Raw genomic sequence first — 21,568 nt, 5'->3', positions numbered from 1 at the left:
ACCCTTTGTCCACTGCTCACTGCCCCTCGCCCACCACCCCTCGCAAAAGGAAGCCCTTTTTCACCTAAGATGGCCACCACAATGTCTTCCCGGAGGATCTCAATGGAACCCCGGGAGATGAAGTAGAGTGTGGTGAGGACATCTCCGTAGTGCACCAGGGTGTCTCCGGGCGGTGCGTGAGTAGTTTTGAACTTCATGGCCAGGGCGCGCAGGCAGCCTTTGCTGGCTCCCCGGAACGCTTTGCAGTTCTGCAGCAGCGTGCGGTTCAGGTGCAGGCAGATGTCGGCCTGCAGGCAGTCGGGGAAGCCCTTCAGCACCTGTGGAGAGCCAGGGAGAGATGCCATCACGCCACTGTCCCACTGGGAGGGAATGCTGTGACAGAAGTGAGAGGTTGTATGACACTCAGCAATAGGGCCAGGCAGGGAGACCGTGTGCCCGGAAAGCCAAAGGTGGGGACATTTTCCCATCCCTGGAAGTGTTCAAGGCCAGACTGGATGGGGCTTGGAGCAACCTGGTCTAGTGGAAGATGTTCTTGCTCATAGCATGGAGTGGAACAGTTTGAGCTTTGAGGTCCCTTTCAACCTTAAACCATTCTGTGATTCCGTAATTTCTGTGATCTTTTGATCTTCCCTTGGTGGATCCCTGCCTGCCTGCAGCTGGCTTTTACTGCTTGTGGCTGGGGACAACAGCACTCCTAAGCAATAAATAAAAGTAACCAGTTCAATCTATTTATACCCACTGGTGGCATATCCCCTTTTTCATCTTTGCACCCACTAATGTTGGATGAATGAGAGCAGAAACTGGCACAAAGAGCACAAAAACCTTAATTAAACAGCACCTGCCTGAATGCCAAGAAACAGCAGCACAGGACAGTTGTGTGCACTGACAGCTAAATATACCTGTGCAAATACCTCATGTTGAACAAAAACTGAATCTGAAGGTGACATCAAGGTAAAACTCAGAATATGGAGAAAGCTGCTGCCACCAATGACTCACAGTGCCAAGGTGAAAACCACCTGGGTTTGGGTTTTTTTTGGAGAGCAGCATATGGCCCTGGGGTCCTCCTTGCTGTCCTCTTTGCTCACATCTCGCTGGTGACCAAATCTGGAACAGCCAGGCTGGGGCTGGTGAGCACGACTTGTTCCTGGCTTCAACTTGATCTCCCATGCTAGCAGAAGTGTTTCCCTACTGGGAAATCAGGGGTGGACGAATTGATCAGGCTGTGGGGTGATTGATGAGATCACGCTGTGTCTCTGCAGCAGCCAGCAGGAGTTGGTGTGAGCGGCGGCAGGGCTGAGCTGCGAGCTCAGCTCTCACTGGGGATTTGTGACCTGGGTTTGCACTAAGCCCAGAGCACCTGGTGCCATGGCACTGCTTCTTGTTATTGCCACTGATGTCCAGCCCAGGCTGTCTCCTCCACCTGAGAGGTGGAGCAAGCTCTCCCAGCAGCAAACCCCCAAATGCCGCCCAGTTGTTTCATGTGGCAGCGGCAACTTTAGAGGGAGATGCTGAATTCATACAAATCTGTGCCCTGATGCTGCTCAGGATTAAATCTTGAGGAAAAGAAGGAGCAATATCTGGGAATGAGTGGGCTGATAACCTGCCCAGGGCCAAGAGACCAGGAATACAAGGTCTCATGTCTCTCCTTGCCTCACTCTTTCTCATTCCTCTGCCTTGCTGCTGGCTGAGCCATCACTTCTGTGCACTGAATCCCAGGGCTGTGAGTCCAGTCCCCAGCCCTGAACACCTCGGGGAGCCACATCCTCATCCCCACGGAGCCCCGGCGCTGTCGGCACAAGCCCTCCTGCCAGGCTCGGAGACACGGCGCCTCTCCAGCACAGCTCCGCCATTGATCCCCCCTTTGCTAACAAACAGCTGCCTCTCTGGGCTCTAATTAAAATGGATCGAGGTTTATTTAAATGCCCTCCTCTCCCTGCTGCGAGAGCAGGATGCACTTTGCTTAGCAACCGGTGGTGTGGAGAGGAGCTGGATCGATACCTGCTCTGCTCCTGTGACACCAACAGACACCAGCCTGAAAGTGCTCAGTGCCAAGAGGGACTCTGAGCTCCTCACCAAACCTGCTCTCTGGCCAAGAAATGTGCTCATGATCCTGGAAAACCTCTGGGTAGATGTAAAGGAATGGGCAGAAAAAGGAGAGAAGGAGAAAGGGGGATGTAGGAGGTGGAAATGCAGGTGTGTGGATAGAGTCTGTCTCCAGCCTCCCAAGTCTCCTGCCTCTATCCTGATCAAAAGGATGGAAATGTTTGGGTGGACCCAGATCTAGATGCCGTGTTGGTTAGGACAAAGTGCTGTGAGGACACAGGGCCTACCTGCCCGTACTCACCGCGTTCATGTCGATGCCGTTGGTGTAGGACCAGGCATGCTGGAAATACTCCTCCAGGCGCTGGCGCAGGGGGTTGGGGATCTGGTGGAAGCGGATGAACTCCTTGACCCGCAGCATCTGCGTGTGGTAGCGTGCTGTGCCTGAGTAGAGGCGCTGGATGATGGCTGAGACGTTGCCGAAGATGCTGGCATACATCAGAGCTGAAATGAGAGGGCAGGACTCAGCGGGGCATGGCGAGATGCATGTCCAGCTACGTAAGACCTGGAACCAGCAGATTCCCAAAACCCATATCTACAGAAACACGTATTTCTATCGCCATTTGTCTGTGTGGAAGAGGCACAGGCAAGGGGAGATGCTCCACCCTCCAAAGCAGGGATGGGAACAGTGGGACGTGCGCAGGCACTCACAGCCAATGAGCATGACACAGATGGAGAAGATCTTCTCGGAGTTGGTGTTGGGCGAGACATTGCCAAAGCCCACGCTGGTGAGGCTGCTGAAGGTGAAGTACAGGGCAGTGACATATTTATCCTTGATGGACGGCCCAGAGGAGAGGTCGCTGTCGTTGTAGCGCTTGCCGATCTGGTCACCCAGGTTGTCCAGCCAGCCGATCTTGTGCTCCATGTAGGGCCGCTCCACGTTGCCGATGGCGTACCAGATGCAGGCCAGCCAGTGGGCGATGAGGGCGAAGGTGCACATGAGCAGGAAGAGCACGGCTGCTCCGTACTCCGAGTACCGGTCCAGCTTCCGCGCCACGCGCACCAGGCGCAGCAAGCGGGCAGTCTTCAGGAGGCCAATGAGGGTGGTGGTCTGCAGGGGAGAGGTGAGACGCCTCAGGGACAAGCAAAGGATAAGTATGGCATGTTCCAAAGGCACGTTCCCCGCTGAGCCGTGCTTCCTTTGAAGGACAGAAATGCATTTCTAGAGTGTGAATCACCTTGTCCTGGAGGTGACCTCTGAACTAGGTCAGATGAGTCACAGCACAGGAAGGGCAAATTGCCTCTGCTGATCATAAAGGCAACAAGCTCTGGGATTAGAGGTGAGCAAGTGAGAAGAGCCAAGGCCAAGCCCATGTTTCCTGATGGGTCCTCGCCTTGCCAGACGCTGCTCCCAAAAGAGCTGCCTTTCACTCCCAGATGTGGAGCCTCCAGGCAGTACAGTAGCTACAGGGTTATCCCACTGCCAACATTTTGAGTCTCGCTGGTAATGCACCCCAAATTCACCCACACTGGAGTGCGGGGTCAGCCCTTAAACTGAGCCCCCATCCTGCTCTGCTGTGTCAGCCTCAACAGGGGGAGTGGATCCACTCTTAACACTTAGAGTAGGGACTGCCTGACCCTAAAAAAGGAAATCCCAGGTCCCAGCTGCTTAAACACCTGTAAAGACACCCTTCTCCACCCTGTGACCAACTACTCCTCTCCCCATGGATTTAGCCATCCACCACTTACATCAAACCACCCACATCCCTTTCTTTCTTTCTTTCTTTCTCACACATCTCTCCCTATCCATCCTCGTGTCCCCTCCTGTCCTGATAGACCCTGCTCTTACCTCATCAGAGCCAGAGCGGAAGATGAGCAGGTCGAAGGGGATGGCAGCCACCATGTCAATGAGGAACCACCCCTTGAAGTAGTGAATGGCGATCTTGCCGGGGTGGCTCACCACCTCGTCGTTGATGTTGACGTAGGTGGTGCGGAAGTTGATGACAATGTCCACGATGAACATGATGTCCACGATGAGGTCAATGATGTTGAGTGGGTCACAGGAGTAGCTGCAGTCCCAGCGCTTCTCCTCCACCTGCTCCTCGTTGAGCAGGAAGGCGGCTGAGTAGGGGGTGAAGACGGCTGTGTAGATGACCAGCAGGAGGATGAGCCAGTCCCACACGGCCTTGAAGGGGCTGTAGTGCAGGATGGTCCATCGGTGGATGCGCGGCGCCTGCAGCTTGTACTCGGGAAGGACGTCAGCGCCCAGGGACAGCACCTGCCAGGAGAGGGGTGTGAGAAGGATGTGAGACCAGGAGAGAGGCTGGGTAATGCCAGGAACCAAGCAAGGGACTTCCATGAGCATCAAGGAGCACACAATGGTTTCCTACAGCTTTTTCACCTTTGTTGGCTGCATATGTGTTTGTCCAGTTCCCACTGTGGCTGACACCAAGGTCCTTGTCTGTCTCTGATGGTCACAGCACCCTTGGGGCAGCTTCTTACCTGCTTTATGGCCTTCTGACTCGGCAGAGAGGAAAGTGCCTGCTGCTGTGCCTCCTTCTGCCCTCAGCTCTGTGCCAGCTGCTTGGGAGCTGCTGGGTGACCCTGGTACATAGGATGGGCAGCTTGGAGATGCCCTTGCATGGCTGTGTCACCTGAGGGTGACAGCATATTCGGCATCCTGCAAGCCTTGCACCATGCTTTTCCTGGCCGTAGCAAGTACCTTCCCCTGGACGTCCTTCTGGCACACTTGTCCTCCAAGCAGAGCTTGGGCCACCTGCAGCAACGCTGGTGCAAGCACCCTCCCATGCTGTCATGTGTCCCCACAGCTCGCTGCTTTCATGGGGACACTCCACAGCACCGCTGAGTTCACAACACAAGACACTGGGTATGGGAGGGGTGGCGGCATGAAGGGGCTTATTTGGAATTGGAGGCAGCTGGATCCCCTTCCTGCCCCTGCTGCTCTGTTGTCCCCCAGTGTCCCTGTGGTGCTGGGACCAGTGCCAGTTGCAGAGGAGGGCGAGGGACACCTCAATTCTCTCTCCTGGCCCTGAGCCCCCAGCTAAAAGGGAGCTTTTTGCTGGGCTGAAAAGGAGAGGAGAGAGGAAAGAGAAGAGAGGAGACAGGAGGATCCACATATCCCAAGGTAATAGTGATGAGCATCACCGTGGCTCTGGCAACAGATCTGGAAGAAGGGTCTGATCCTTCCTGCCCTGACAGCTGTCTTGTTCAAGGGTTTGCCAAGGCTGCGATCCGAAGTGGATCTGTCCCTGTAGCCCCATCCCACGTCAAGCAGCCGCTCCCACATCCCAGCGCCCCAGGCTGCTGGAAGGTTCCAAGCCCCAGAGCTGTCCCCTGCTCCTACCTGCCTGCAGCTCGCCCGGCGCCCCAGGCGGCAGCTGACCCTCGAAGTCCGGGTGTCCACCATGGGGGCCCCCAGCCCCACACGCCCGGGCAGCGTCCGGCACGGCGGGCGCAGCGCTCGGGCCGTGGCATTGCCCACGCAGGCACGCAGGCACTCGGCCAGGCGGGTGGGAGACATGCGGCTGCGAAGGGCACTCGGGAGCCCAGCGCGGATTAATCAAACCCGATCGATGCTGGGCCCCCGTGGGGACGGGAGCGCCAATGGAGCGGCGGGAGCCGTCGACGTCGTTGGTGGACGGAGAGGGGAGGGATTGGAAAAAGTGACCCGAACGCAATCGTTGTGAGGGAATGAGGCACCAGCTGGGCTTGGGGACCGGCTCCTTTAGGGACGGTGGGGAAGGGAACAAGGCAACACTGATAAAACGCTTGATCCCAAAACTAGGAGGCACCCGGAAGACCTGAGATGGGCTCCTTCACCTTGTGTCTGGGAAAACCAGCAGTGCTCCCACTGTCAGCAGCTGAATGCTTGTTCTGCCTGGCTGGAGGCAGCTCTGTGGGGCCAGTCCTGAATTCAGGACACCAAATACTGTTCCCTATGCTGGGCACCTGCCCTGCCCCTCGTCCCTGTTCCTGGCACCTAGCTCTTGTGGCAGAAGCAATAACAGGTTAAGCACTCTTGCTTTCCAGGCAGGAATGAATTAAAAAACCACAGTCTCGAAGATCTGAGGCAGAAAACGGTAAAGAAACAACTTCCAGAAGAGCATCCAAACCAACACGGAGCTAGGGAGCAGCTGCAGCCTTGTTCCTCTCTGCCCCTAAGGGATGGGAAGGTCACCCTTGGGTGGCCTGGGAGTCCCTGAAGGTGGCAGTGCCAGTGTTCCCCATGGTGATCCTCCTGGATGCCCCTTCCTCCCACACTTACTGGCTTTAGCTGCAGGCTCATGGCGTGGGGTGCTGGGTGCTGGCAGTGAGCGAGGGAGTGCAGAAGGGAGAAGGAGGAGGAGGAGGGAGCAGGGTGTGTGTGGGCTGTGGGTGACAGAGGGGGGAGGCTCCTGTGACCCTGGCTAATCCAGGCCGTTGCTCATCACCTTCCCAGTTGTCCCCCAGTGTCCCTTGCCCAGTGCTGGGGATAACAGGACTGACCTGAGGTGGGGCCCACTCCAGAACCACCAGGAGAGCCTCAAACACGAGTGGCTGGGCAGGTTCAGGCCCATGGTGCTGGCTGCAGGCTGGCAGTGACCCAGTGTCACTCCCAGCACATATCCTGGCACAGCTCAGCCCCCCATCCCCATCCCCAGCACCCTCCTGCCCAGCGGGGCAGATGGGGGGACTGGGACACGTGCCACCTGCAGACAGGACCCCAGCCTGCTGACACCGACCCCACAGCATCCCCAGGTGCCTCCAGCTGTGCTGCAGGGCCACAGCCCTGTGAGGCTGAGCCTGGCACCTTCACAGCACTTGTGGCCTGCCCTCCCTGCCAGCTCAGCGCGGGGCCAGACCATCCCAAAGAGCCCGTCTCCATCCCTGCCCACCTGCTGGTATTTTTAGCCGGTGTGTCTCGCCGCTGTCTCTGCCTCACCATGAATTATTTAACAGCCAGGAGCTGTGGAGTGGGGGACATTGTGGGGAGGACAGGCAGGGAGGGGAGGAGAGGCCCATCCTGTCCTGTCCCACCGCATCCCACCCCATCCTGAGATTGAAAGTGACGATTGACCTCTGTGGGTGCTGTGCTGCAGGGCCCTGCAGCCACCACCCGCCAGCCCCGATGCCATCGCTCCACCACCAGAAGTGGCCAGCACCACTGTGACAGTCACCCCAGTGCGACCACTCGTTCCTGGTGTGCTCCTCGTGATGGGGACTGGGGCGTGGAGGCTGCTCACCGTCCCACTGGGGAGTTCTGTGGGGCTAATCCTGGGTCACTGCAGTCACTCCCAGATTAGAGGGACTAATGAAGGGGACAAGCCAGGGGGAAAACAAGCCTAAGAACTGTTCCATGCTGTGTGAAGTGGAGGGCCCATCCCCTGTGCACGGAGGCTGTGAAGTTAAAGGTTTGCTGGCACCGAGACAGAAGGAGAATCCTGCATATCACCCCACTCTGATGGAGCAAACTCCCAAGCCTGGAGGCTTTTCTGGACTCAGATGGCTGCATTTTCATTAAATTTGCCCTGGGCTGCTGCTGGCAACAATGGGAGGTGCCCTTAGATGTATTTCGTACATTGAGGCTCTCCAGTGCCTCAGTTTCCCCACAGCTAGAAGAGCTCCTTACTCGGGACTGTGGGATACATCAGCATCTTTCACACACACTGGTATCCCCATGGGATGTACTGTTCCATGCGCGTCCCTTTGGGTGACAGTGTCCCCTGCAGTGACAGTGCAGTGCCACCTGCTGTCTCCCAGGGGATCCTGTGGCCCTCGGTGTGCTGACACCAGGCCGGCTCCTTGGCTGGGCACCTCGGGGTCACTGGTGCCCCAGGGGCTCCATTCCCAGTGCTGGGGGGCAGGACCAGTGGCCAGATCTCCCCACAAAAGAAGCCACACAAACATGCAAACACGTGTCCCCTTCAAGGCCACCATCACGAGCAGTTCATGCCAGTGTTTCCCCAGCCACAAATTACCAAAAATACTCATTTAGGGGACTAAAACAAGAATTTCAGCCATTCAGAAGAAGGTATAACCAAACATAGGGATAACTGTCATTTCCTGGGATGGAATCTCCAGATGCCACTGCCCTCTCTGCTTCTCTCCTCCCAAAGCCACTGGAGTGCTTGTGACTGTCCCCCAGCAGCAACACCAGCACCCCATCACTGCCTTGGTGGCATCTCACGGCCCCCATACCTGCGTGACCTTCTCGGTGACGTTCTGGGTGCGCTCCATCACCTTGTGGGGAGCAATTATCTCAATCTCTGTGGTGGAGCCCGAGCGGTGCTTCTCCAGGTTGAACTCCACGAAGTTGAGCGTGAACTGGGGGATCTGGCTGATGGTCCTGTACTTCATGAGGTCCGAGTCCGACGTGGAGTTCGGGGGGTTGGGTTTGACATGGGAAGCCTCTGAAAGAGGATGGAGAGGAGCACTGAGAAGGGCAGTGTGAGCAGGAACAGATCCCCAGAGCCCTGACCTCGTGTAGGACCTCCAGGAGCTGGAGACCACCACAAGGTGCCACCAAAAGATGCCAAAATCTGCTTGGCCATAAAGGCTTGACTTCTTCAGGCTGGCTCAGATGTGGGATGCCCAGCCTGGCTGTTTTTCCCACACATCACCCATCTTTTCACCATTAAACCTCCTGCAGGAGGCTCAGAGCAGCTGCCAAAACACAGAGACACTCAGTGTCCTTTGCTACCCCTGATGACTGTAGTGGGTTGGGGACCAACCCCCTGAGATTCACCAGGGAGAGATGCCAAAACTGGCATGAAAACAGAGAGGAGGAGGTCGTTCTCCTCCACCCTTGCATGCTTTAGCCCGACAAACATAGTTCCTGAGCTGCTGTCTTGGTTTTTGGCGACCAAACTGAACCAGGATTTGGATGACATTCCCACTCGGATGTAGCCTCTACCCCCCGGTCCAGGTAGGGAGGTCAGAGCTTTCTCCAGAAGAAGAGCTGTAGTGGGCATGGATCCTGATATTTGTCCCTGGGGACCTGCCTCTGGGTCACCACAGGGCAGGACCAGGGAGGGAGCTGTGTAGGTGGTCATTTCATGGTCAGGCTTGTGGCAATGTGTTGTTATGAGTGGGAGCCTGTGCCCAGACCCAGAGCTCCAGGAAGATCCCCAGGCACTGTACTCAGTGTGCACCAACCTTTCCATCTCCTACAGGCAGGGCAGGGTTGTATTTTCAATTTTTTACCCCCTCTAACCCTTGCACTCTGACATTGACCCAAGTGGTGGTGTGGGCAGGAGGTGTCTGAAGACATTGTGAAGGTGCCCAGTTAGCACCAGCCATCCTGCTGCCACCCTTCTCCCTGCTCATGCCCCTTCCCTCCCTCTACATTGTGTCTCCTCCTGAGGGTCTTTAACCTGTGACTATTGGAGGACCATGAACCCCCAGTCCATTTTTACAGCCAGATTCCACAGATCGATCTCTCTCACCCCCAGCTGAGAGGCTTCTCTTTCTTGACCTCCATCTAATTTGTCCTCATCACTCTCGTGAAAACCAGAGGTCTGGATGTGGACAGCATGGTGAAGGATCGTTCCCTCCAGCCCTTCAGAGTGGCCTGACTGGTGTCTCTCTCACCTCCAACACACGGACACAGCTCACACTGCACATGCCTGCAGACCCCTTCCCTCCCTCCAGGGAAGGTGGGATGGCATCGGGATGGCCCTTGTGTGGGGCAGCCAAATGCAGCCTCACACGGTCTCACATCTCACACACAAACCATGGATGGCTCTACCTACACAGCAGGACCTGCCTATGCAGGGAATCACATGGAGACCAGTGGGTTTTGGGGAGAAGACACAGGTAATCTCCACTTTGCAGGGGGAAAAGAGACCGAGACCTCCCCCCCCAAGATGTGCTGAGGCCATCGCCAGAACCCTGACTCCCGCAGTAGAACCGACAGCTCCGGGGTTTTCCCTACCTGAGTTTGCCCTCCTTTCCCTGAATTTTCTCTGGAATTCAGACCTCGCAGCCTCAAAGTTGTCCAAGGAGGAGACCCTGCGGAGGCTGTGGAAGCTGCCCCCAGGGCGAGACCGAAAGAAACCCCATGCGGGGTACGACCCTCGTGGGCCCAGCACGGGAGGCTCTTGTTTCGGGGACGAGTGTTGTAGGGTGGGGTCGGCCTCCAGGCTTGGCCTCCGCTCCTTTTCCAGGAGGGATTCGGTCTCTGACTGCATACAGTTTTCCTTGGGCGATGTCTTCAAGTCCCTCAAAATCAGGGAGTCACCACCAGGCTTTAAGACAGCCAGGAGAAAGCGTTGTATTAGAAGGAGTCCCCGCGTGCTGTGGGGGAAGGTGAGGGAGCCGGGGTAGGTAAGAGGAGAGGCAGAGAGGGCTGGGAAGCACTGCAGCTCCTGAGGTCATCTCCAGCCTGGACCAGGACCTGCTTTGGAGTGGGGCGACCGAGTCCCTGGGGACTTGGCAGCTCCTACCTCCTACCAGCTCCCGCCGGAGGCTGGGCGGCCGCGGGGAGGTTTGCAAGGCGATGCTGCACAGGTGGAAGCAGGTGAGAGCAAGAGAAGAGGAGACCTAGGGACAGGCTTGCCTGGAGTACCTGCTGTGCCATGCGTTCTTCTGAGATGTCCCAATGTCCCACCACTGGGGCTGCCCTTCCCTCCCCTGCTGCAAGAGCTCAGGCCACCGCCAAGGGTCAGTGCCCAGGCCCTGTGCTGGTGTTTATGGGAGAGGATGTGCTCTGCACCAGGAAGCACTGGAGGAGCTGCTGCGTTTGCAGATTTGGCCATATTGCTCCTCCTTCTCCTACAGCCGCCGTAAACCATGGCTAAACCTGGAGACCTGAAGAGTTTCCAGACTTTAATTTCTGCAATGGGGTGTGCAAAGCAACCACCTTCTGCAGTAGAAACCCATGAGAATGTGCACCTCCAGTAATACCCACAGGAGGAACTGTGGCACTTCTCGCCGTCCCTAAGGCCCTTTAGGGCAGGTTTTAGGATGGGGTGCCCAGAGAGGCTGGCTGCTGGCTGGCCCTGCATCTCTGGGCTGTGCCCACTTGAGCAAGCTCCAGCAAAATGGTGGATCATCAGGTTGTCCTCAATGCACATTTTCCATGTGTGCCCTGAGACAGTGCAGTGCCCCGTGCAGCTCCAGCCTCGGGGTACCCAGAGCTTTTAGCAGTGCTGGTGCCTATGGGAATGACGTACCCAAAGCATCTGATAACCCTACACACATCTTCAACCTACCATAAGCACAACCTCTGAGAAGACAGGCACCTTCCATCTCATTAGATCTATGATTTGGGGAAGCAGATTTATCCAGGCTGCCTGGATACACCCAGCACAGCAACACCCTGGCACCTGGGGATGCCTTAGCAGAGCAAAAGCCTCCTGCTCACAGCCTTGAGCTGCAGCATTTCAGAAAACAACAGGTCTTTGACTGGAGGTACCCTGAGCACTGTTGACAGTCAGGAAGCCACCAAGAACAGCAATCTCTAAACGGGCCCCACCAACAGTTTTTCAAGGTTGGTGACAGCATCCCCTTCCATCATGGGAAGTACAATCTTTGCTGAAGGGCTGAGAAGCTGGACCTGCCTGTGCTGCCTGGTCCCTGCCAGGAAAACATGGGGAAATGAGCCTGCCAGTCCTTGCTCAGAGCACACCTGATCCATGCTCCTACAGCCACCAGCACGTCCCCTCCTTGAGATGGGGACAACTCCCTGGAGCTCCACCATCCTGGACAACTTGGAGTATGGAGCCAGCCCTTCCTCCCCGCTTTGGCACATCTCCCGCTCCCCCCACGAGGCACGGAATGTGCAGAGCAGCAGGGTCGAGCTCCAGCCCACACCGCCAAAGCACCGCGCTCGCTGCCAGCCCCCAGCGGGGCCGGCGCTCGGCGCTGAGCCCGCGCCGCGGCCCTGCCGCCGGAGATGGCCCGAGCCACAGCAGCCAAGGGGCAGTGGGATGGGGACAGCGAGGAAGAGCGCTGGGACCTGGCCTGAGGTGTGGGCTGATATCAGACAAAGGCTACGGTTACCTTTCCATAGTCAATGGCTACTCCATCAAACTCACTGGTGGGCAGAGATTTCCGCTGGATTTTGAGTCGCCGCAGGGACGGGAGACTAAACTTCAAACTCCTACCTTCACCTTGTTAAAAAGAAAAACAAAACACAAGAGAGAAAGATGTGACCTAGCTGCATGTGATGGCTGGGGTGAAGCGGGACAAGGGAGAGGCCAAGGAGGATTTTGGGTGGCTTTGGGGGATGCACATGCTGTGTGGCCCTTTCTCCTCCAAAGCGCTTGCTATTCCCATGCCATCACAGTGCCATGTGCTCAAGGCAGACCCTGACCTGGCAGCAAGCTCCTCTGAGCTGGAGAAGAGTTCCCTACAACTGTGGATGTGAGATGGGAAAGGTGCAAAGCATCCCTAAGCCAATTAAAGAGGTTAAAGCCAATTAAGGGATTTGGTCCCAGAGGAAATCGAGCCTCTAAATCTCCTTGGTGGAACTTCAGGGGAAAAAAAACCCACACAAAAGAGATGGTAATTTAGAAAGGCATAGAAAGAAAAGTAGTTCTAACAATTTTGTTCCTGGATTAGTTTTGACTTTTCAGTGAGGGAATTTGAACCACACAAACAGGATCCCTTTCTGCCATCACAGGGGACCAGGAGACCACCTCACGGGGGACTGGGGCTGGGACAAGGGCAGCCAGGGCTGCTAGGAGCTGTGAGAGAGGTGCAGGAGAGGAAGAGCCCAGATCTGGAGAGGGCCCAATGGCCCTGGTTGTGACACTCCATGCAAAGTCACTTGTGCTCTTCTAGAGGAGACCACGGTCACTTGCTACTGCAGAGTTTGTGTGAGCAGCTAGGTTCACACCCTCAGGGCCTGGGTCAGCCCTGAAGCTCATCCAGCAGCACCAGCTCAGCTCCCTAACTGCACGAAAGGTGGGAGCCCTAAATCCTGGGGCGCCTGGCATGTGGCATGAGCTCCACAAAGACATTGTCCCCTGGGAAAAAAGCAGCACGTTGAGGAGCTCTTTGGTTTTGGCAAGATTAGCTTCCCTCATCCAGCCCCAAAACACCACCGAGCTGCTTGGGCAGGGTCCCAGCCTGCCCAGAAATGCCCCTGCCCATGGGGCACCACACAGGCTCCCCCTGCTCACCCCATCCCCACTGCCTAGAGCAGCTTTTCAGCTGGAAGAAGCAAGCATCCAACTTTCCCTGCACACCAATGAGCTGGCGACCAGCAACGCAGCCAGCAATGAAAGACTGTCAGAAAACCTGTGCACGAGAACCCAATCAGGACAGGCACCAGCAGTTCTGGCCTTTCCACACCCCCCATCACTGGAGTGGGAAACCCAAGAAACACAACATCCCCTGGGATGCACAACACAACATCCAACATGCAGGGAAGTGGCAGGTACTCTTGATTTTGGGTGCCTTCTGGCTTTGGGTGGGATGGGGTATGGGTGCATCATACGTTGAGATATTCTGAGAACTGGTGGGCTGCAAAGCAACGCTGGTGCTGGAATTTAGGATTTCCTCAGCAAGTCATGCATAGAGGGTAGCTGGTACTAAAGCACTCCATCAAAAAAATGAATCTCATCACTTCACAGACCAACGAACACGTGCACAGTTATCTGCCCACTCACACTCACACATCCACGAGCCCCCTGTGTGCATGTCTGGCCTGAGCACGTATAAACCCCTGCAAAACTCTGCTGGTACCTGCTGCCATAGACAGACACCTGAATGGCTCCAGGATAGAGATACGCACCGGGTGGGGATGCACGGAGACACACACACTCCAGTTCAACGGGCAGGTGTCCCCTGATGTGGCCCTGGCTCTGATCCTGGTCCTGCTGTGCCACCCCCTGTGCCAAGGGGGGACAGACCCACAGCTTTATTTTGAGGCCTGCCCAAAGCCTCCCAACAGCACCCCTGGGGAATGTGGTCATGAGGGCAGAGGTGGGATTATTTCCCTGACTCAAGTAGAGGTGACCAGCACTGAGGGCTGTATGGAAGGAGGAGATTTAGAAGTCACAGCTCTTTGTCAGGTCTAACATCTGCATCCCGGAATATCCACATCCCCTCAAGAGCCTCACCACAGCTTCCCTTTGATCCAGTCTTCCCAAAAAAGGGAATTTGAATTTTTCCACTGTCTCCAAAACCCTAGAATGAGCCTAGGAGAGCGGGGAACAGCCTGAAGCTGGGTCAGGCTGAGCTGCCACAGTGCAGCCATCCTTGTGCCATTGGCCTGCAGTGACACCCCCACAGCACAGCCATGCTGTTGGTGACACCAAATGTCCCCTGGCCCTCCTGGTGACCCCGCACACAGGTCCTGCCCCACACCAGCACCTCCAGCTCAAGCCAGTGTTAAATATGGAAAAGATCCAGCAATGCGGGGGGGTTCACGGAGGGGACTCCACAGCTCCACTTCCAGCGAGACCTCCTCTCAAAAATGCACCATCCCATGCAGAGGGTCAGTCCCCAGCCCTGCTGCCCAGGTCTCTGGGATTTCGGGAAGTGTAGGCGGGCAGCTGTGAAGGCAAGGGGAGCACAGCTGGCTCAAAAAGCCTTTTCCCGTCCAGCTGGGGTTCGGCTGGACCAGTCCCTGAGCAGGCAGAGCTGCGGCTGTGCAAAAACCACAAACCTCTTCCCATGCAGCATCCTGCCCAGACACAGATGCATCCTTCGGCCCCCACGTGCTCCCAAGCAAACCATGGGATGAGGGTGCTGCTCTGCCGGCCCCCGCCGCCCCCGGACACGCACCTTTGTTCCAGCTGTGCGACAGGCGCTGGTGCAGGCTCCGCCCGGTGCTCTTGGCGATGAGCTGTGCCAGATCCTCGAAGTTGAGGATGAACATGATGACGACGCCTTCCTCGTTCTTCACAGGCACCACATCCACCAGGCAGCGGAAACACGACGCTGCCGAGCAGAGACAGGCTCAGGGGGGCTGCCCAGGAGACTCTGACCGCCCCCTCCCCTCCAGCACCAAATACTTTTGGCAGAAAAGCGGGTTTTTGAGCACTTTGATGGGTGTAATCCCTGCTGTTGGGTAGTGGAGGATATGGAACTTGATCTGAGCCCTGAGAAAGGGCCATATCCCTGAAGCATCCCAATCACACTGATCACATCTCTTTTTTCTGTCCCAGACAGTCATTTATATTAATGTACTTGAGAGCAGCAATTAAAGAGTGAGTAATTAAGAACTCAGGAAGTCCCAGGTAGTGGTTTAACCTCATTAAGCATCCTGCTTGTAATCACGCTGCAGTTAATTGCCCTGCAATCACCAGGCAGTTTTTGGGGACTGGATGCAGGCAATGGGCATGAGCCCACGTGGGCAGCAGGACCGGGTGGGATCGGTGTGAAGGTCCCCAAGGACATTCCCTAAAGGCATGGCCTTTTCTTGTCCTGCCATGGGGAAACTGAGGCACAAAGGGGGCACAAGGGCTGGCTCAGTGTCCTGGGAGGGATGGAGGCTGTGAGGAGCATCCCAAATATGTCCATAGGGATTTTCCTGTTGGATGTCAGCTCGACCCTGTGGCTCTTCTCGTGCAGCAGCCAGGCACCAGTCTGCAGTTAGAGGCAATTGAAAACACCTGCAGGTCTTTTCCAACGCACCAAGTGAAGGATACAGGTGGTTTCCCACCTCCTTTGCCAGCTTTATTCCCACTAAATCCTCCAGAAACCCTACCTTAGAGTATAGTCACTGAGTCCCTTCCTTGAGCTGCTGTCTGCTGTTGCTTTGGCACTGATGGGAGCGGGACCCCCCCAAGCCACAGCCACTGTCATGGTCCCTCTGGCAAAACCCCCTGAACATCCCCAGGCTCCTATCCCAAAACTCCTAGAGATGATGGAGCACCCAGGTACCATTCCAGCTGATAGGGAGCCAAGCCACCTCCTTCCACGGCAGCTTTTGCCCCGTGCAGATCCCTGATCTCGCCTTTCCCCCGGGCTCTGATCAGCAGGGATTAGCAGACCGGCAGGGATGTGCTGCCGGCCCGACCCAGCGCTCCCGCTCCGGCCGTGGCCCCGCTCCAGCCGGGAGGGGCAGGCCGGCCTTTCTGCGTGTAATTTTAAGGAGCTCAGGGCCTCCCGTAATCAGGAGCAGATGGCCGGCATCGGGCAACTTCAAAATCTGCCGTGACGTCAGGGATGTGCACATACACGGACACACACAGGCACAAGAACAGGAAAGAAATGGATATGGTGAAATCTGTTTAAAGACCCCAGCAGCCGTGATTTGTTCATTCCTTCTTTCTTTCTCTCTCTTTCTCTTTCTCTCTTTCTCCACTGCTCACCAAAGGGAGAGGAAATCCACTTCAATGTGTGAGCTGGGGAGGAGAGAGTGGATTTTTGGCAGATAAAGCTGTTTGGGGGCTGCATGGCACATGACAGGTTACCTCTGTGTGGAGCAGGAAGCAGTGAACTCTTTTCCCTCCCTTTGTCAGGACTTTTAGGGGCCTTTAGATGAAGAGATGCCCTGTAAGTGATGCTGAGTGAGTGAGGTGGCATTGTGCCCGGTGGGGTGACACGGTGCCATCCCCAGGATGCCACCGTGCTGGTGTGTGCAGGGGCTGTGCACAGGGGAGCCCACTCATGGATGCTCTCTCCTTTGGTGGGTTAGAAAATGAGGAGGTCTTCTCCCCCCCAGGGGTGATTCTGAAGCATCACTGACTTCCTGGAACCCACATGGTTCATTGGCATGGGCAGCCATCAACTCCATGCTTCCCCCTGGCCTGGGAATCCTGGTCCAGATAGCCCAGTCCTGGCTCAGGTGCTCTGCATTCCTTCACTGCCCCAGGTTTCCTTCATAAGTTCCTGCATGGCTGTGGGAGGGGATGGGCTCTGAGCTGCTCTCAGGGGGGCTGGATCCTGGCAGGCCCTGTGTGGCATAGGAAAGGGTTAATCCCATGGCCAGTGCTGAACAGCTGAAAACTGGGCCCAGTTACATCCAGTTGGAGGGATATAGGGAGCAGCTGGGAGGTGGCTGGGGGTGGGTTTGGGTGGCAGCTGGTGCCTGGTTTGATCCTGCAAATCTGGGAGGTGCTGAGCTTGAGCAGCCCTGGCCAATGTCACTGTGAGCCCCTCACTGATCCCTTCTTAAATTAAATAAAATAGACTATTTCTGTTGGGAGGGAACTACAGCAATAATCTAGTCTAACTGCCTGGCCAATTCAGGGCTGGCCAAAAGTTAATCCCCCTCCAAAACCAGGGGGAATCACCCCAGAAGTGGCCCCAACAGGCACAGCCCTGCATGCCAGGAACTCAGTGCCTTGCTCAGACCCACATCACACAGCACGGAGCTGTCAAGGGAACGAGGGAGTATCAGGGTCAGGGATGGGAGCAGCAGATTCCCTTAAGCCTGGCCCAAAGACAGGGCATTCCCCTAGGATTTGGGGTCTGTGCAGCTGTGATTTGGGGCACCCCCAGCTCTGTGGAGAGGCTGCAGCTGGGAGAGCCGTGGCATTCTCTGCCCTGGCTCAGTTTCCCTATGGTGAGCCAGCCTGGGCTCTGCTGAATGCTGAGCCTCCTCCTCCTTCTTCCCAAAGCCCAGGCACCCCCAACCTGCTGTAGCACCAGCGGGCTGAGCCAGCCCCAGGAGGCACCTCAGGCCTGCCCTCCCATCCTTGTTCCTCGATCGACTGTCCCCATCCATCTGACTCTCTCTTCCCTTCAGCTGTTCAGCTAATCTGTCTCCATCCATCTAATTTTATCCAGCCACCAAATGATCTCTTGGAGGAGCCCTGGGGGCATTCACAACCTGCCCGTGCTCTGTGGCCACCAGCATGAGGGTGCCTGTGCCCATCTGGGGTGAAACCCAGCCTGGGGGCTGCAGAGAGGCCTTGGCAGGGGGGGTACCACATGGATGCTGGTTTGAAGGGCCCCACAGCCAGTGTGGTGGGCTTGTATGGGCTGGGCAAACCAGCTCATTCCCTAAACTTCTGGTTTGATCTTCCAGCACCCAGCCCGGCTCCCCCAAGCTGAGAGTGAGGTTTGTGCTTTCTGACCCACCGTGTCTTCTGACCTTGATAAAAGCCAACACTTAATAACACTAAAAATGTCATTGTTGGGGGCCCTCCCTCCCTGTGCCTCTTATCCCCCGCAGGCTCCGATGGTTAATGCACTTGTCAGTATCATCAGTATTAAACTAATCAACAGGACACGGGGGTTTCCGAGAGCCGGACACAAGCCAGTATTGTTATGAATATTAAAAAAGCGAGCTATTAATCTGTGCCTGGAGCTCTTACCCAGGCCTGCCCTCCCCCCGGCCAGGAGATTTAATCTGCAGGGTCTCATGGCAGAGTGGCTAAATCTATAGTGGTATTATATAAAGGAGCAGAGGAGAGGGGCTGGGAAGGGCATGGAGGGGACGGGGGCAGCGATGGGAACAGAGCTGTGCTCTGGAGATGGCTGGCATGCCCAGAGAGAAGCCTGAAGGACCAAGCTGTGCTCCCACCCTGGGATAAATCAGTGTCAGGGCTGGGTAGAACTTCAAAGGGAAGTGCAGATTGCTGGGAGGCCCTAAAGCAAATCCCTGAGGTGGGATTGGAAAAAAAAATGGAGATAGAGTGAGCTAGTGGGAGATTGGTGACTCTTGGGACCTGGGGTGAGCCCCTGCATCCCCCTGCACAGGGAGGGATGTGCAGCACAGGGTCTGCCCTGGCCCCTCTCCCCACACCCAGACAGGGCATCAGGAGACAGAAACCCTCCAGGACACCAGGCCAGCAGAAATGACCTTATTAAGAAACATCAGCGGGACAGAGGTTCCCCCGTGCAGTGAGGAAGGGCAGGGGTTTGTGTGCTTACAGGTCTCGCTGGCTGGGAGCAGCAGTGGAGAAGGAAAATCAGGAGTGTCAGCTGGCTGAGGGTACCCCCCAAAATGTTGCCACAAGGAAGATCCAAGCCTAGCAGGGTGCTTTTGGGTGCAGGTGGAAGGACGCTCTGATCCCCAGGAGCCAAAAGGGGTCCTGGATCAATACAGTGGGTTGGCAAAATGCATCTTAACCTCCTCTGCAAGCGAAGTGAGTGGCTGAGTCTAGGCCCCCAGTCCTTCAATCCCGCTGGCTGCAGGAATTAGTCCATCTTAGAGCGGGGCTGTGTGGCCAAAGCTGCAGTGCTGACAGCGTTTCCTGGGGCCATCCAGCCATCCCAGGGCCCTGCTCCCATGGCACATGGGGCTCCCTCCCACTGGGGATGCAACAGTCATTAAGGATGAGGATGGAGAGCTTGGGGTGGGAATCAGGGACTCTGCCAGGGCAGGGATTTTAGGAGAAAGCCTGCTCCAGGCAGCATTCTTAGAGGTGCTGGGGATGATCTGGGCCTGTCCTTTTGTTCGTGGGACATCAGGTCCAAGCAAAAAGCATCTGTGGAGCAACAGAGGATGAAAAATGTGTCTCTTCCAGCTCTCTGCCCTAGTCACACTGGCCCTAGGGCACAGCCAGGGCAATGGGGGTGCCTGGAGCTGCAGCACAGCCGTGCCAAGGATGGCAGAATCGGCTCCGCAGCGCAGGATCTCTGGCACCAGAGCTTTTGCCATTGTGAGGCGGGATGTTTATAAGTTCCCATCTGGAGCTGGGCCCTGGTGTCCATCCCTTTCCCAAGGTCACAGATTGACCCTTAAAGCAAACAGCAAGCAGCAAACAGCCCTAGCTTGGCATAAACCCCATGGGTTTGTATAAGCCAAGAGCTCAACTTGGGGTTGGGGTTTGTCAGCTGTCTGTGTCTTCCTACTCCTCCAACACCCAAAAAGGCCCCTTAATCCTGCCTTGACCCCACCATGGGGCAGGAGCAGAGGCTCCCTGGGGCTGCCAGCACCAAGTCCCTGACAGTGCCAGGATCCATGCTGCTGTTTACAAAGCTGTATGGAGAAACCCTGGCTGGATCCATCCCCCTGCCTTAGCCAGGCTTCCTGGCAGCAGCTGCTGGAGAGGTGCAGTGCCACGGATGTGCCCTGGGCTGGGGACAGAGGGGACATGTCACATGAGTGCCCCTGCCCCCTTTGGGTGCGGTGGCACTTCCCAACCCACGCCTGCCTGGCTGCTTGCTCAACCCCCCCATGGGGACCTGCTGGGGGGAGATGCTGAGTGGCACAGGGCACCCCAGTCACTCTCTGACCCTCCCACTCCTGGAGCCCCTGAGGGAAAATCCTGTCTTCCGCACCAGTGTTAGGAGTTTGCTGGCCTGGTCCCAGTCCCTGCTCCCAGTCCCTAATCCCAGTTCCATGGGGCCTGACACAAGCTGCTGCTGGAAGGGACAAGCTGTGGGCCCTGCCCAGGAAAGGACAGCATGGCAGGGCTGGGGCTGCCCCACCAGCTGCTCCAGCTGTCGCAGCCACATCTCCCCTTTCATATTCATCAGCATCACATTCACGCAGATTAAGCAGAGCGAGTGCCACCAGCTGCTGCTGCTCAGGCCATGCTAGCACCATGGCACTCAGCACCTGTGGCCGCCTTCTGCTCTGGGGACCCCGTGAGCCCTGGCCAGTGGCTTCTCTGCAAAGCACATCCCCACCTGGGGAGGGAAAAAACCAACCCTGGGTGCAGCTCAGCTCCTCAGTGTCGTCCTCAGGGGATGCTGGAGGATTTGAGCTCACCCTGGCCACAGTGGACAGTGTGTCTCCAGGGCTGGAGGCCATGGCTGCTCCTTGCTGCGCCAGGAGCTGATCCCGTGCTGACCCCCCTGTCTGGGCCAGTTCCAGCTGTGTAGCATCTTGTAAGGAAATTAACTTTTCACTGATCTCCCAGCTTTGAGCTGGGGATTAGAGCTCACACGCGCTGCGAACGAGTTCTTCCCTCTTTCCAAGGCCTTTTTGGGGCTGGTGGGGCAGGGAGGGACAACTGCCCTGCCTGTGCTGGTCCCACCTTCCCCCATGGAACCCCTTGGTTCCATTTTGGAGCTGGGCTCACTGTTGGCACCCCTGGCTCGTTTGGCTCTGTTTATAATTATAATTAGGTGATGGGCATCCGGGTGGGGACCGAGCAGCCAGGCTGTCCCCAGGGACACGCATCCCCATCACTCAGCATCCTGCCTGACCCCACAACCCACTGGCCCAGACACCCTTGGGTGACCCCTTCCTACCTACCTCCATCCATCCCACCCTGGCCCTGCTTGGGTGTCTCCAAGGGGCAGATTTTGGGTATAACATTGCCTCTCGTCAGCCAGAAAAGCGAGGAAACAACCCCGCGAGCTGCAGAGCCGGGAGTACCGCAGTAATAAACAGCAGGTCGAGGCTGGAGATTGGTGCTGCTGGTATGAAAAAGAGGACAGGCAGGTTCGGAGCTCCGCCGGCTAATTAAGCAGCAGCTCCCTATAATGCAAAAGCCTTTTCTTTGCCGATAAGACCCATTTATAATGGGCCGAGCGGTCGCAGGCTGAGTGCTGGGGGGAAACAATTGGAAAGCATTCTGCTGGTGGGGTTGGGTTTTAAAAATAGACATGAAGGGTTTGCTTCTGGGCTTTTTTTATTTTTTTCCCCCTCTTTTTTAATAAAAAAAGAGAAGAAAGCAGTTCCGAGCTGCAATGAGAGTTCCCCATGGCCTAGAGGAAGAGCAGGGCTCTG

At 56.4% G+C, this 21,568-nt stretch overlaps 1 protein-coding gene across 1 annotated transcript in view; it reads right to left on the bottom strand.

The window, feature by feature from the left end:
* KCNH6 (potassium voltage-gated channel subfamily H member 6) overlaps positions 1-21,568 on the bottom strand; it is a 31,841-nt gene that overhangs the window by 5,586 nt on the left and 4,687 nt on the right. The window contains exons 3-8 of the mRNA XM_054000006.1: positions 14,776-14,931; positions 8,239-8,450; positions 3,890-4,318; positions 2,752-3,151; positions 2,345-2,544; positions 65-317 (exon numbers count right to left, since the gene is read on the bottom strand). Coding sequence (XP_053855981.1) covers positions 65-317; positions 2,345-2,544; positions 2,752-3,151; positions 3,890-4,318; positions 8,239-8,450; positions 14,776-14,931 — 1,650 coding nt within the window. The remainder of the gene's footprint in view (positions 1-64; positions 318-2,344; positions 2,545-2,751; positions 3,152-3,889; positions 4,319-8,238; positions 8,451-14,775; positions 14,932-21,568) is intronic.

Source organism: Vidua macroura, chromosome 27 (assembly GCF_024509145.1).
Source record: "Vidua macroura isolate BioBank_ID:100142 chromosome 27, ASM2450914v1, whole genome shotgun sequence".
Classification (NCBI taxonomy): Eukaryota; Metazoa; Chordata; class Aves; order Passeriformes; family Viduidae; genus Vidua; species Vidua macroura.
This window is presented reverse-complemented; position numbering and strand designations above follow the sequence as displayed.